Raw genomic sequence first — 16,830 nt, 5'->3', positions numbered from 1 at the left:
ACTCTGAGATGAAGAGTCACATGCTCTACCAACTGAGCCAGCCAGGTGCCCCAAATAGTAGAAAATTTAAATTTAGTAGATGGCTGATAGATATTAAAGAAGGCACTTGTGATGAGCACTGGGTGTTGAATTTAAGTGATGAATCTGAATTCTACTCATGAGATCAATATTGCACTGTGTGTTAACTAAAATTTAAATAAAAATCAATCAATAAATAAAATATTTAACGAAACATACACATGCAAGGTGATTGGACATATATTTTCAGTTGTGACCTAGTGTAAAGACAGAAATCCATAAAAATTTGATAATATAAGAAAATCTAATATAAATATACATTTGATAAGAAAATTTGATAATATAAATTTCATTATCAATTAATCTGTGTAAAATTTCTTACTGTTATCTACTGTTAAAATTACAATAGGTGATTCACAACATATCTATACTTCAAATGTTAATTACAAGACAAATAAACAATGTTTTAATTTAATGGAATAATTTAACTATATTAAATTCATAAGCTACAACTGCATTTGTATTATGACTTCTCTATAAAAATTAGATCACCAAAGAAACTCTGAAAATGAACTGAATCAGAATCAATATTTAACTTACAAAATCCTTTTTTTCAAGGTTATTTATTTTGAGAGAGAGAAGAGTGCACGGGCACAAGAAAGAGTGGGGGAGGGGCAGACAGAGGAGAGAGAGAGAGAGAGAGAGAGAGAGAGAGAGAGAGAGAAAGAGAATGAATCCCAAGCAGGCCACACATGGTCAGTTCAGAGTCAATACTGGGCTCCAATTCACGAAGTGCAAGATCTTGACCTGAGCCAAAATCAAGAGTTGGATGCTTAACCTACTGAGCCCCCCAGGCATCCCTGAACTTACAAAATTCTATATGCCCAGAACTGTTTGAAAACCAGTTAGAATTTTTAGCAGCTCATGAATTATAATTTATACTATTGTTAAATCACATGTTGTCGATCTTTGTGGCTTGAATCTTAGAAATTGGGCAAGCTAAACAGACGGAACAGAAATTTTATTAAGAGCAGAAATGAAAATAGCTATCGCTAAGCAAGGCCTACCATATGATACATACTCTCATTAACACTTTACATTTATCTTTCTATTGAATCCACTTAACAACTGTGAAAAGTTTTATGACCACAATATAACAAATAATAAAACAGACACTTAGGTTAAATAACTTTCCCAGGATGACAAAGCTAATTAGTACGAGTCAGGACTTGAGTCATGTCCAAGTCCAAAACTTTCTTAGGCAACTCCATATAAACAAGGGATTAGTCATACCACCAATATACAAAGGGAGTGTTTGGATTATTATTGAGAATTAAAGTTCAGTCTTTAAATACTGAACAAAATATATTTGAACATGGGGTGTTTCTGGAAGATCTAAACTCAGATAACATTTGTCATTAATGCCATCCAACTGTAGGTGTTATAAGCATGTCACAAAATCATTGCTTTCATGTTACTCTGGATGCTTAGAACATTCTACCCATGTATATTCCCCTCTCCTTCCCACATAGAGCTTTATGTAATATTTTATTCCCTCCGTCAAAACATAATGCCAAGAGATGAGTTTGGTCAGGGTAAATTCTAGGACATAAAACTAATTCACATCAAGGTATAAAAGTCTAATATTTTTCCCCCCCCTCTGGTGGTTGACACTTGAAAAGTAACATCAGAGGTCTAACAATATCACCCATGGTTCCTGAGACTGGGCCATAGAATATAGGATGGTGAAGATATAGTACAAGTGCAATGTTGCACAATTTCCTTATAAGCCAAAGTGAATTCTAGTCACAGAAGGTTCCAGAGCTGCAGGAATAGTCCCAACAGCTTCAGCTGCTTTGGGAACATCTGACAGTTTGAGCCTATCAATAGAGTTGTTGTTCCCCATTGACTCCCCAGCCAATATAAAACAATTACCAGCTAAGAATCTCTAAAAATAGTTTAGCAGCACAATGACACGAAGGGAAATTACTTAGGCAGCACAGAGACTGTTCCAAGGTATGTAGCAATCAGTTATTGGCTTAGGGCAGTGAAATACATGGGCATGTAAGCTAAAACATGAACTTCATAAAGATGATCTACAAATAAGTATGGAGTATACCTGCTGATTACATTACTTACATAATTTATAAGTGTGAATATTCTTTTTAAAAATAATTATGCTCTTTTTATGAATTTTAAAAGTACTTCTACACATGTCGTCTCATATTTTTAAGATACTAGAAGAGACAAAAACATTTTAACTCACAGTATTTAGTGTTAATGAAATTACGGGCCTCTTAGTCTGATGAAAACTCTGCCTCTCAGATACACTTGGTTTCAAATTACATCTGTCATTTGTATAGTGAAGGGAACTATTCCCTTCTCAAAACATGTTATCCTACACTCTAGAATTAATTCTGGTTCCCTTAACATCAGTGTTAGTACAGGATTCTACTAAACTCTTTTTCCTTATGTTCAGGAATGGAACCTTGTACTCTGACAACGGAAGATATTATGCCTTCTCACTAATAATCACATGCTCTCTATCAGTACAACTGAGATAAGACTATGACGTGGAAATGCTAAAATCAGAATGGTGAAATGGGCCAATATCTAAGTTTGTATTACTTAAAAAGACAGTCAAGGAATCTAAGGAATAAATAGTGAAAAGATAATGGGTGTGAGCAAATGCAAGGGAGGAAATCTAGTTATTTCTATGACAAAGATGGGTGAAATCATCTTCAGCCAGTCTACTTTTTATTAAAAATAATTGCAATTTCTGAAATTAAAAAAAAAAGGTGAGTTATTTAAAAAGAAATGTTGCAAGTTTATTTTTATTTTTATTGGAATGTCATTTGTCCCTATTCTGTGATATCAGGGAGCTGTTTTTGAGCTGGTATAAAGCAAAAGGAATGTGTGAGTGAATTCATTCTGTTTACCTAGTGCATTAGTTGTAAAGAAAGTGCTATAGAAAAAGGAATACTTCCCAATTTATTATCACCAAAATTAATAATGATTCTTGATACGAGAAATTCAATGTAATACAGAAAACTAATTTACTGTGAAAATGTTGTAAGTTTATAAAGTTCAAGTAAGTTTTCAGATAGTTAAATGGGACATAATAACTTTTAATAGAACTTAATCTGAAATTGCACAAATTTCAATCTTATACTAAATTTTGTTTAGAATAAAGTATGAGAACTGAGAAAATATATTATTTTGGTTTGCTTGAAATTACAATCTTTTATAATTTACAGATGACATTCTAGAGGCTATTAATCCTTAAACTTCTTACTCCTTTTAAACTTGATTTCCGATAAAAATCTAGTCTATCGTAATTTTAAATCTTCTGATTTCCTGGTCTTCCCCTTGAAGGGAGTTTAACTACTATGGATTTTATTCATTTATTTATTTTACTTACCTAAGTCAGGCTTTAGGTCAGTAGGCAAGCTTAACTTCCTTGACATCTTTGCTGAAAAATAAAACGCATTTTTAAAGTTCTGAAGAGTATATGATTCGTATTTATTAATACCAACTGCTCTTCCAGATAGAAGTGAATACTTTTATTACTACATCTAGATGCTAAGATAATTAAAATATGATTAATAATATTATGGGTGGAAAGTAAATCTTATTTTCAATTTTTTAAGAAGTTTGTACTTACTTGGTACACTATCTTTGTGTGCGTGAAGCTCTTACTTCAAGAAAGCTTTTTAAATTCTAACTGTTAATTATTTCTCAGGCTCACAGGAAAGGGTTAGGCTTTTCTAAGAGAAGCAAAGTCATTTCTTAGTAGGAAGATGCAGATAAGGACAACAGAGGCAGAAGACTGAGTTTGGGTAATCGATATAATAAAACCTTTCCAGCTCATCTTCATAGCCACTGAGCTCATTATTTTTTTTTATTATTATTTTTTTTAATTTATTTTTGGGACAGAGAGAGACAGAGCATGAACGGGGGAGGGGCAGAGAGAGAGGGAGACACAGAATCGGAAACAGGCTCCAGGCTCCGAGCCGTCAGCCCAGAGCCCGACGCGGGGCTCGAACTCACGGACCGCGAGATCGTGACCTGGCTGAAGTCGGACGCTTAACCGACTGCGCCACCCAGGCGCCCCGCTCATTATTTTTTAAGTTAATCTTTAGAACATAGGACAACCTCTATCTAAGATTAAATTTAAGTGTTTGACTACATCATAAAACTATCTGGGCTCACCTATTCTGGATATACATTAACACCGCTATTTACACGTCAGTGAAAGACGAAAGTCATGCTCAATCTAAAATTATGGTATTTACAAAAATATAAACTCTGTGTATGTCAACTTCTAATTTAGCATCAGAATAATAAAAAAAGCCTATTATAAACTTACTGGAATTCACTTTCCATCCTCAAAGTCAGTTATTGCCTTAATCTAGGAAGTGACTTAAAGTTAGGAGTTCTTTGTATCTATTGTGTTAGTGGCAATGCATGCATAACAGAATAGTGCTTCCTATGTAAAATACCGAAAAAGCACTTGTTAATACATGAATGCACATGTTGGGTTAAATTTTGGGCCGTTAAGAGATACTTAAAGCACAGACCCTGCTAGTCCATAAGGGCGCCATGTAAACAAAGAGAAATCCAGTCATAGTATATAACTTCCACATCTAAAAAAATGACAAATCCAGTATTAGGCAAGAGGCATTAGGCAAACTGGGAAGGGGTGGGGGAAATCAAGTTTTCATTTCCAAGATTCATTAATCATCATCTTTTAAAAAATAAAAATGAGTCAAATATAAAATCAGTCCTATCCCATTTTCACCCAGATGTAATCAATGTCAGTTAAAAGATAAAATTTACTACAAAACTAGCCAGTGAAACCTACAGTTAGTTGATTTCATATAAATGGTTGCTGTTGTATTTAATATCCAATTCCCTAAAGTTAGAAGATATTATACTCCCAAAACCGTCTTCTAGAATATAGTATTAATACTTTCAAAAGAATTCAAAGGTTTTCACCAAATATCATAGGTACAATGTACACAGACTGATAAATAACATCTGTATAATATACATGTTATCTGAAGTATTCAAAAAATCAGTCTGGTAGAGTATAAAGATATGACTCGGATGATGCCGATGCCTCTCTAGACTCCACTACTCTACTCTGACCCAGTTATTCTTTCAGGCCAGTTCTTATCCAAAACTTGAATGTACACACCGATCACCTGGCAAACTTGTTAAATCAGATTCGGATTTTATACTCTTGGACTAGGGCCTGAGATCTTACACTTCCCGCAGGTTCCCAGGAAACGCCAATGCTTCTGGTCTATGAACCACACTTTGAGGAACCAGATCCCTAGACCAAAAGAAACTTCAGGAGAGGAACCAAAACTAATTGAGCAAACCCAGTATGCATATGTATTATGTTAGTTCACTGTAAACATTCCCAGGACAAGCTTCAATACTTAGTTTGTAAAATGTAGTGGTTAGGACTTGATTAAGCATCAGATCAAACCTGAGATGGAAGCCACTTCATCCAACTACCAAGTGTGTGTGACCTTAGGCCGATTACTTTGCCTCTCTAAACCTGCAATTTCCTCATTTGTTAAAAAAGGATAGATAATAATGCCAATTTCATAGCTGTGAAGATTATACAAGATGATGTAAGCAAAGCGCGGTGCGTGACACCTGACACACAATACGGATTTGATAAATGCTAGTTATTAATAATAAACAAATGCAATGATTTCTAAATAAATTGTAAAATGCTATCCTAATGGGCTACTAATATACTTGTAAGCTACCCAACATTCCTTTAGTCTAATTCTGTGATAATGTTCCAAGTAACTAAAACAACAAAATGGAAAACAAAACAAAACAAAACAAACAAAAAAAAACCACTTTAGGACATAAGTATGGAACAGTAATGCACCACTGAACTTCAACATCTTTTAAGTTTGTTTCAAAAACTAAATTCAATATATAGCTAAGCATAACAAAGATAAGGGACTTGAATAATTTACAAGCTATATCATTCATCCTCATTAAATTAAAATGTATTAACTATTTTGTCAATTAGAAATGTATCTGTTGAAGTTTTCACTCAATAACCATATACATATTTCTGCCAAAAAATTTCACTAGCATGAAATTTCTTTCTGAATTTCTTAAGTGTATGTTTTCAATCTCCCTCAGGATTTTCTACTAGAAATCCTTTTATGTAAAATTCTCAAATATTTTAAAACTTAAGTTACCCTTTCCCATAAAATACAGTATTTTTTTGTCTAGCATTAATTTATCATGTAAAAAAAAAATCTCTGAATATAACTAACGAACTTTCAAATAAATCTTCCGTTGGTCTAACTTTGACATTTTATTGAGGTTAGAACCACACAATAATGACAAGGCAGCTTTTTTTTTTTTTTTTTTTTTTACTGTAGTAACTTTACTATAAATGTCACAAAATGATTTAATTATAGTGTCTAATATTTCCTCCTAAAACACTTTGCAACTGGAGACCCACAACCTGACCACAAACTCAATCATAGTTTTCAAAGACAGATATTTAAGCCACACTACTGTAACATTTTGATACAATTTTAAGCAAGCCCCTTGAACTTGAAAATAACAAATGTTAAAGGATTAACTTTGCTATTTGTTAATTCCACTTACCAATTGATATTATAAAAAAAAAAGATTACAGAACTAATAATTGTAATGAATAGAGAAACATTTTTGTTACAGGTAAGACGTGGGAACAAGGGCCGAGAGACTACTTACTATTAACCTATTAAATATTATTGGGCACACGCCAGCTATGTGCCAGAAGGCAGGGATTTACTGGCCCTCCAAGAGTTCACCGTCCATTCGAGGTATGAAATAAGTCCAGTGCAATGTAGCAAGTATTAAGAGAAGCAAGCACAAGGTGCTAACTAGAGTACATTGAATTTATAACTATCTTATTACTCTGGAATACTTATCTAAGACCATAGGATATGAGGATAAAGCCAGCAGGAGTAGACTTTGTACATTTTCACAAAACTATTTGTTCCCCACCTTTTTGTTGGCAGTATTTTTCTTTTTATGTAAAATTTACATACAAATGAATAGATCTTAAATATATATTGAGTTTTGACAATGTACACACCTACATAACTCAAATCCTTAACAAGATATAGAAATTCATCATGATCCAAGAAAGACCGTGCATATTCTTCCCAATCAATTCCTGTCCTTGTCCCTAGAAATAACCATTGCTCTGATGTGTTTTCCCCACCACTGATCAGTTTTGCTTATTCTAGAATTTCATATGCATGATATCATGGCATAAACTCTCGTGTAAGTCATCTTTCACTTGGGACAATGTTTTTTATCTTTCCCCAAAATATTCTATTATTATTTTTTAAAACATGGAAGCTTCACAAATTTGTGTGTCATCCCTGTGCAGGGGCCGTGCTGATCTTCTCTGTGTCGCTCCAATTTTAGTAACATGTGGTGCTAAAGTGAGCACCTTCCCAAAATATTTTAAAGGTTACATTCTTTCTTCCATGTTTATAATTAGAATTTTTAGATGAAAAAGTCTCAATTAATAGATTCACAGGCATTATCAGATTAATCTCTTCTAACTGTCCCCCTATACACACGGATCTAATTTTTTAAGGTTTGAATTATGTGTTCTTTACAGAAATTTTGGAAAATATACAAACAGAAAAATAAGGCCATCATGAATTCCCATAATCAAGAGACAAAATTTTCCGTATTTCCTGCCACTTAATATAAATTTTTATTTAGTATACAAATCTGTATCTTGCTTTTTTCCTCACTATTAAAAAAAGCATTTCCTTACATCAGTTGTTAGTATATTTTAATGGTTGCATATTTACTTATATGAACACTTACTCAACAATAAGGTATTTTCCAATACATATGGCAACAAAAAATGTATGAAAATATTTGCACATATTTTGATTATTTCCTTAGAAGAGAGTTCCATAAAGGACAATCATTTCTAGTACAACTGTCCCCACATCCCAAGGTCTTCTAAAGTATGTCTTTAAGTAGCAGCTTTTTAAGTTTAAAAGAAAGGCATATAAACATAATCTTTTACAAACTTGTTAAAAAAAAACATGAATCAGAGAAAATCCCAATTCACAACTCTACCTCCTCAAAACTCAAGTTGCTCCATTTCTTACAGCTTTGCATGTAGCTACATAGCTAAGAAATCTAAAGCCAGATTATCGCCTACCTTTTAATGTAACTTGTCTATCTTTTGGCAAGGGGAAGAGCAAAAGGAGGGGGAAGGGGATTTACATCTTCAGCATTGCACACTGTGTTTGTATTTGTCGTCAGGTTCCATAGCCCTTTCTTCTACAGTCTCTATCCAGTGATACTGAACTCATCCAGGTAATTTTATGTATCAGATATCGAACTTTTCAGTACTAGACTTCGTTTTATTCATTATAAAGTTGTTATTTTCTCTGCTGATATTCTCTCTGTTCACTCTTTATGGACATTTTTTTTCTTCTCAATATTAAAACATACTTTAGCAGCTGCTTTAAAAATCCATAGCTGCTAATTTGTGCATCTAGTTCATCTTGAAGTCTGTTTCTAATTTCTTCTTTGCTTTCTTTCTTCCTTCCTTTCTTTCTCTCTCTTTCTTTCTTTCTTTCTTTCCGTTTTTGAGAGAGCAGGGGAGGGACAGAGACAGACAGGGCAAGAGAGAATCCAAAGGCTCCATGCTGTCAGAGCGGAGGTCTTGTAGGGCTTGAATGCATGAAACATGAGATCATCACCTGAGCCAAAATCAAGAGTCGGGTGTGCAACTAACAGAGACACCCAGATGCCCCAACTTCTTTATTATGGGTCACATTTTCCTACTTTTGACTTTGAATCTTTATTTTACATGCCCAGGAACTTCTCATTGATTGAATGCTGGACAGAGTGGATAATATGTTGAAGGGAGTCTGTATTGTGTCATCCATCTTCACAGGTGGTGAGCTTTGCTCTACACCTTGCCATTAAACTACTGGAGAATCCTTTGGTTTGATCAGGCTTCACTTTATTCTTTGTTAGAGCAGGTCTATTTCAGTTTGAACTTAGTTCTAGGATATGGCTTTTATGCTAAGAAGTGATCCTTACTCTTACGGAGGGCCTCGCTGGGATATCAAGAGAATCACCAAGGTGCTCAGCAGGGTCTAATGTCAACAACTCCCAGAACTGGGTGACTGCTGGTATCCCTGTCAGCTCTCAGCCTTAGAGCAGGTGGCTGGTGCTAGGCCTCGTGACGTACGGTCTAGCTCAGGTACAGCGTTAGCCTGGAGCTGAACTGGAGGCGAACCTGCACACAGACTTCTAGGAGTCTCCCTCTGTGCGGTTCCTTCCTCTCTAGCACACTAACTCACACACTGCGGCCATGTTAGCAGCCCAGAACTCTAACCTCTGCCTCCCTAGCTGGATGGGACTGCACCTTCGCCTGAATTCTACCCACCCTGCACTGCAACAGGAAAGTGTTCCACGGCAGAAACCTGGAGAGGTTGTGGGGCTCGCTTCATACTTCCCCTTCTTTCAAGGATGGCAGCCCTACACTGCCTATTGCTCAATGCCTAGAAAGAAGAGCTCATCATCCAGTCTGACTAGTTTTACACTTGTGGAAGGCGAAGTCCCAAACCTAAGGTCTAACGTTGAAATTTAGGCCAAATGTTTTTATCTTTGAATTTTTGTGACTTCTGGGAAATATACTTGTTTTCAGGTCTGTTTAGTCAACCTCCTTGATGGCAGGTCCACAAGCAGCAGATCCAATCCGGAGAACCTCTAGTCAGGCCACCTGGCCGACACTCTGTACCCTGGGATCATTCTGTGGATGAAGCAGTCACAGACTATCCAGGATTTTTTGATGATCACATTTTTACTTCTCAGGAGTCTCAGAAGCACTTGCCAACCCAGTTACCTTGTCAGCTGATTTCACTGCGTGTATATAGAAACTTCCACACATGCTTTGAAGTTACTGAACTTCCATCGCAGCTTTCAAACTGAAGACATAATTTGAATGAGTTCTTGGAAGACAAGTTGTCTGTTCCTCTCATGTTCAACTGTGCATTCTTCAACTCTTGCTCTTTATACCCAATATCTTCCTTGCTTTGAAATCTTTTGTCACTGGAGAGTATAAACCAGATCTCTTTTTCTATACTTTTGTCCACAGAAGAAATGATAGGAATGACAATAAAGTTTCTTCAATCTGAAGAACACTGGTATCAGAGCTGTGTCTTGGCAGGCTATAAACCTGAGTCTCTGCTCTCCTATGAGTGGAAACCACTCTTTTCAAGCAAAATGTTGAAATGTATGCATATTAAATAAAAAAAAACCCGTAACAATAAAGAAACTAAAACTCAACTTATAGGATATGGCAAAGAAGCCAAGGGAAAAGGAGGACCAAGAAGTAGAAATTCTCACCACTTATCACACATTATTTTAATAGCCAACAGACCTAATAATATCAATGTCTATCTCCCATGTTGAAATCTAAATTCCATGAGTCTGGAAATAAAATCTATCTTGCAAAATACTGTGTCTGTGTATGTGTATAGCACTTAATGTTTGGTCAGTGAACATGGTGATGAATGAGTAAATAAATGAATAAACAAACTGTCACTGGAATTTTACTTCTACAGAAAGCAGCAGAATTTTCTCACAAATGAAATAAAGAGAAAAAGAGCGCAAATTAAACATGGGCCTATTCATCAAAAAGATGACGTTTGAAATTATTTCACTAATTTAACTTTAGCTTGGACTGATTTTATATTATGAACCAAACAGGAAGTTACTTCTAGAAGATCATTTTACATTCTTCCAATGTAAGGAAAAGACAGTTCTATGGAGAAAGAAATGCATACACAGGAAATACTGACAGAGAAAAGACAAACAGACTTTGCTGAGATTTTATTATGAAGTTTGACAGAAAATACACTCGGAAACAAAATGAAAACCCAATACACACTATGCCATACTCTTCAGATTTTAGTCATCCTGAAAAAGAAAAAGAACTCATTAGAAAAACTCAGACATGTATAATAGTTTCAAAGTACCTAACTGTAAACAATTTAGTTCTTCACAAACTGAGGAAGAGTAATCTTACCTGCACACTTGACTCGTCTTTCATCTTCTCTTTCAAGATGAGCTTCTAGTCTTCTAAAAGCCACACGAGGGATTAAATATAAAGATGAACTTCTACAGAAGTAACAGCCACACATTTGAGATTGAATATTGGGGAATATAATGTAGAACTATCAGTACTAATTTGAGTTTTATCATGAATTAGAATAATTTTGTAACTTAAAATTGTACTTCATTAAGTTGGTGCATACCTTCGTATTCACATGGCAAACTCCAAATGGGCCTCTGAGAATTTATTTTTCAATGTAAATATAAAAGAATTCGGAAAACAGCACAAGAAAAAGAGGCCAGAAAGCATGAGAGTGAAGACACGCTATAGGTAAAACAAGAGTTCAAGAGACCTGGATTCTGGTCCTGACTAGGTCATTACTATGGGACATGACTTTGGATATGCAACTTAACTTCTTTGAGGCTCAATCTCTCTTCTTGAAAAATAAGGGAGCTTGAGCAGATTTAAAATTATAGAATTTAATGAGTTAGTGATTTAGAATATAATGATTATGAATCCATTTAAGTTGGGTTAGAACACTTTAAAGAAGGAATCACTGGGACTCATGCAAAAGAGAACTAATGAAAACAATACTTGGACTAATGATCATTATTTTCATTGATCAATTGACTTCAAAAATTAGTTTTTGCTAAAAAAGAAAATCACTCAGGGGCGCCTGGGTGGCTCAGTCGGTTGAGCGTCCGACTTCGGCTCAGGTCATGATCTCGCTGTCCGTGAGTTCGAGCCCCGCATCGGGCTCTGTGCTAACCGCTCAGAGCCTGGAGGCTGTTTCGGATTCTGTGTCTCCCTCTCTCTGACCCTCCCCCGTTCATGCTCTGTCTCTCTCTGTCTCAAAAATAAACAAACATTAAAAAAAATTAAAAAAAAAAAAAAAAGAACATCATTCATTACCCAAAAAACTGCTAACCTAGAATCCGAGAGATTAAAAAGAGGTACAATCCTCCCTAGGTTAACAAATACAACCTGAAAAATATCTATAGTGTCTGGAACTGGTGCTCATTAAATGGAGCTTTGATCTCTATCTGTTTTGGCACAGCACTCATTAAGTCACTATACTTTTGAATCTTTATATTTTAACCTCTAGTTATTATTTCCCCCTCACAGTTTCATGTAATCATTCCTTCTGTATGAAAATTAGTAATAATAGGGAACATGGACAGGATCCAGCTAGAAACCTATCTTTCACAATGAAAAGAGAATCATAATGAAATAGAACTAATAATCTTTAGAAAAGGTTGATTATGTAGTTTCAAAATCTACCAAACAATGCTAGCATCTGGACCATATTTTATTCATAAGGTACCATGAAAAATTTGATTAACACTTTAACAAAGACATATATTTTAGGACTTTTTATACAAACGTAAGATAACAAAAAGTTTTACAGAATTTTGCATTTCCAAAGCTTTGTAAAATATAAATAATAAGCAAATAATAAATTGATAACCACTCTTATTTTCTAAATGATTTACAGAAATGGTTACCACTACAGGAAAGACTGATTTTGGAAATACTGATCATTAAGATTTTACTAACAAAAATTAATCATCAAGTATGAACAGGCAAAACAAATCACTATCTGTGTATTACATACATGTACCTTTCTTTAGGGATGCTGCAATTGTATTATATTCTGCTGTATTTTTGCTGTTGAACTCCTAAGGCTAAAGTTATGCCTTTTTAGGCTGCTGTTCTTATGCATGAATAAGGAAGTCACTGAGTTAGCTGAGTTACCTGAGTTAGCTGTCAGCCAGGAAACAAAGAAGCTGGGCATTGGGTAGATGGGTTAGGAGACTCTACTCTTTGCTGTAGTTACTCTCCTTGAGTCTGAGTTTTGAGAAAGGTAAACTTCCAGGCACGGTATATTACGTTTGGGTGAGAGGCACCAAGATGACAACCGTGATCTGGTACGAGGGCATAAGTTAGCATGAGTCATCCTTTTTTCTAGGTTACTATGTGGATAGAACAGGGTCATAACCAGAATATCTAGTTACAAACCACATAACAGATCTGTTTTTGAATCCTTCCAGACTCCAGGAAATTGTCTTAAGAGGTAATACAGTACAGTGTTGAAAGGACAAATAGTGAAGTCAGACTACCTGGGTGTAAACCCTGGCCCCATCATTCACTAGATATGTAACCAACAGATACATTACTTACACTCTATCTCTCAGTTTCCCCTTCTGTGAAACAGGGAAATAGTAAGTAGCTCAATGCAGTTACACTGAATGGGTTAAATAAGAAATATTATTTATAAAGGGCTGGCACAGTGTCAGAAAAATTGTAATTTTTAAGTATATATATATAAGTATATATATATATAAGTATATATATATATATATATGTATATATATATATACATATACACACACACACACACACATACATATTTAAAATACTGTTATCATCTCAGCTAACTCTGCTATTCTGTTGGGCAGTAAAAAAAAAAAAAAAAAAAAAAAAAAGGGGGTTGATTTTCCAAGCTTAGGTTAGATTGTTTAAGAATGACATTTTGCTCCCTACTCCTCCAATGTCGGCAGCAGTTACTTTCAAAGAAAAGGTAAAGCTTCAGAAACAAAGTATCAGAGCCAAGACATTCAGTCAGTCTCCCATGCAAGGAGGGTTTTTTGTTTGTTTGTTTTGTTTTTTTTTTAACCAGTGTCAATCTTAGGGGTCTAGACTTAATTCTTAATGCCTTCCTTTATGAGGCCACTTCATAACTTCCTAAAGTTGAAGCTATAAATGTCTGTAGACTGAGGAAGAAAGAGGTGGTAATTTGATGAGGCCCAGGGAACTTCAGAGCAAGTACAGGACTGCATGATAGGGAACACAGTGAGCTCAGAATGCTCAAGGAATCCTAGCACTTTTGACACCATAAACTTTACGCAGAAAATATGTCTTGACAGAGAGGTCTTCAGGAGATTGTAGGAGTTTCTCCAACCCCCCCCCTCCGCAATGTTTCACTGACATTTTGTTGTGCTTTCAATAGCATATTTTATGTTAACTCTTATTACAAAACTAGACACTAATGTAGGAAGATAAACTCCTTTTTTTTTTTTTTAACTGTAAAAACTTTACAGTCTAAAATGGAGCAGTCTCCATTTGAACAAAGGAAAAATTGAGAAGAGAGCTTTTCTTGTAAATCTGTTGGGATTAAAACCTATATTGGAAGATTACCAAACAAAATTACATATAAAATAGGAGCAGTAGTTTCTGAAGATGTAAAATAATTATGTATAACTGTAACTAACCTAACCGTTGAAATGGTGAATAAAGTTAATGTGTTTCCCAAAAAATGTAAAAACTGGCATGACAAAAACAAAAACTTGCCAACAACATAAAAAGCAAGAACATTACCAAAGAACTATCCTTCTAGTAATGTTCTTAATCCTAAGAAATTTGTTAATTGAAAACTTTCAAATATTCAAACTCAGATATTCCATGTCATGTGTTCTATTCACAACAGAAAAAAACAGAGGAGCTAGTTAACACATAGTTAACAAAGCAAATACAGGATCAAAAATCAGAGAAATTATTCAAAAAAATGTAATCATATACAAAGTTCCTTTTATGTAAGGTAAAATTCCTAGATAATTGATAGATCATAAAAGTTCTTTGCAAAAGTGTATGTAGGAAGGTCTCTTATAACTTTTTACATTATATGACAGTAAGTACTATTAAGACAAAATATAGTATAAAAAATTTGGTTGAAAAGTATTATGCGATAGTGCTAGTACATAATTAAAGCGATTTAACTATTACCAACTGATTTACTATAAAACCAAAGAGATAATCAATTCCCCATATATGAAGAGCCCTTTGCCCAAGAATAAACCATCTTATTTAAAAAATGACCAGACGTGCTAACAGTCAGCCAACGTTAACATGACTAAACAGGGTTCAATTTACAATATGCAGACAATATAGACGCTACTTCTGAGAATTTTGGCAATTTAATTTTACTATATATTAAACTTTATCAGTTGACCAAAGGTAAATCTATTTCAGCTGCCTAGAAATGCTCCTCATTTAATATAATTCAAGGAACACGTGATAGGCATTTCAGAGGAAGTAAATAACAAAAAACAGTATAATAAAAATTGTGGGTTTAAATCGAAGATTAAATTTATTCTTTTTGTAAAACAGTACTTCTCAAGCCTTTAAAAATCTTCAGCGAATACTCAAACTTTTATGACGAACTAAAAATCCTAGAGTTTGATTATATCCCCAAAGTTTGATTATGTATTTTGTTTTCTTTTTTTTTTTTATTTTTTTAATTTTTTTTTTCAACGTTTTTATTTATTTTTGGGACAGAGAGAGACAGAGCATGAACGGGGGAGGGGCAGAGAGAGAGGGAGACACAGAATCGGAAACAGGCTCCAGGCTCCGAGCCATCAGCCTAGAGCCTGACGCGGGGCTCGAACTCACGGACCGTGAGATCGTGACCTGGCTGAAGTCGGACGCTTAACCGACTGCGCCACCCAGGCGCCCCTATGTATTTTGTTTTCTAATTTTAAACTTTGAAAACCTTAGACTGGGTAATTCAATTCAAAGTATACTCATAAAAACAGCCAAAGAGATTAATATAAAATACTCTCCATCACTTAGTTTTACTTGTGGGGATTGGGGGGAGAGTCTTAAGAAAATTCCCATTTAACTCCAGGGCAGTGCAGATTACAGAGTCAATATTTTAGAGAACCATTGAAATTGGGGATTGTAAAAATTTGAGAAGGATGGGAAAAAGGTAGGAGAAAATACAAATAAAAACTATAAAGGAAAAATCTCAAAATTTGGTATAAAACTGTACTATTTACGACATAAATTGAACCCTGCTTTATTTTAAATAAAGCCAAAATAAAAACAGAATAATTCACATTGTAAGTCAGGAAAAAACTGCAACACCAATTTAACTGATTTTCAATAATTATTGCCCCAATGAGTTTAGAAGAAACAGCCCAAGAGATTATTGCTTAGCATAGAAATAACAAATTAATATATACAAAATGCAATGCATTAGATCATTTTCTGGTGTTGAGTAACACTGCATATAGCAAGGATTAGAAACAAAAGAGAAATTTCTATTTCCTACCTATATCACTGGCTACCATCTTGGAAAACTTTCTGCTTTTGGTCTTCACTGAAAATAATATTTTGATATAAAACGTCAAAATCTATTCAAAGTAAACTAAAATTAAACATAATTAAAAGAAAATGCTTTAAAATAAAGATACTATACCCTTTTCTATAAAATTATTCATTTTTTGTTCATCATCTGAATTGTGTGGTGATGAAGAACCTACACGAATCAAGACAATGGAAGGAACAAGCACATAGTCAGTCACAAACACGAGTTGTCACAGGGAAAAGTACAACCAAAATAATCTGGTAACCTCTAAGGTAAGTTTCCATACTATTAGCCACGAGGAGATGTCATGCATATAATCAATAACAATTTTCATAATATTAAAGTAAGAAAAGTAATCAGTAGTTCGTTATCTTTCATGGTAGAGAATTCCTTAATATATGTAAATATTAACTCTATAATGATTTCTCCATAAATTACAACCATTTGGAAAAATCTTGGTATACATTATACGTTAGAGAACAGGTAAAGAACAATATAAGCAGCAATAAACAGTTTCTGAACGAAA

General features: G+C 34.5%; 1 protein-coding gene and 1 non-coding gene across 5 annotated transcripts in view; both read right to left on the bottom strand.

The window, feature by feature from the left end:
* The window catches only part of STXBP5 (syntaxin binding protein 5), a 174,048-nt gene that overhangs the window by 37,615 nt on the left and 119,603 nt on the right, over positions 1-16,830 (bottom strand). For 2 of the 4 annotated variants that reach the window (XM_030316544.3, XM_030316545.3), the window contains exons 20-22: positions 16,416-16,475; positions 16,269-16,316; positions 3,440-3,490 (exon numbers count right to left, since the gene is read on the bottom strand). In XM_030316544.3, the coding sequence (XP_030172404.1) occupies positions 3,440-3,490; positions 16,269-16,316; positions 16,416-16,475 (159 nt within the window). The remainder of the gene's footprint in view (positions 1-3,439; positions 3,491-16,268; positions 16,317-16,415; positions 16,476-16,830) is intronic. The other 2 variants (XM_030316546.3, XM_030316547.3) reach the window with 2 other exon arrangements.
* On the bottom strand, positions 7,403-7,510 carry LOC115515093. Its single transcript, XR_003969159.1, has one exon. It is a non-coding gene; the product is annotated as a U6 spliceosomal RNA (small nuclear RNA).

This window comes from Lynx canadensis, chromosome B2 (genome assembly GCF_007474595.2).
Source record: "Lynx canadensis isolate LIC74 chromosome B2, mLynCan4.pri.v2, whole genome shotgun sequence".
NCBI classification, from domain to species: Eukaryota; Metazoa; Chordata; class Mammalia; order Carnivora; family Felidae; genus Lynx; species Lynx canadensis.
Note: the sequence above shows the minus strand (reverse complement) of the source record. Positions and strands in the feature narration are given on the sequence as shown.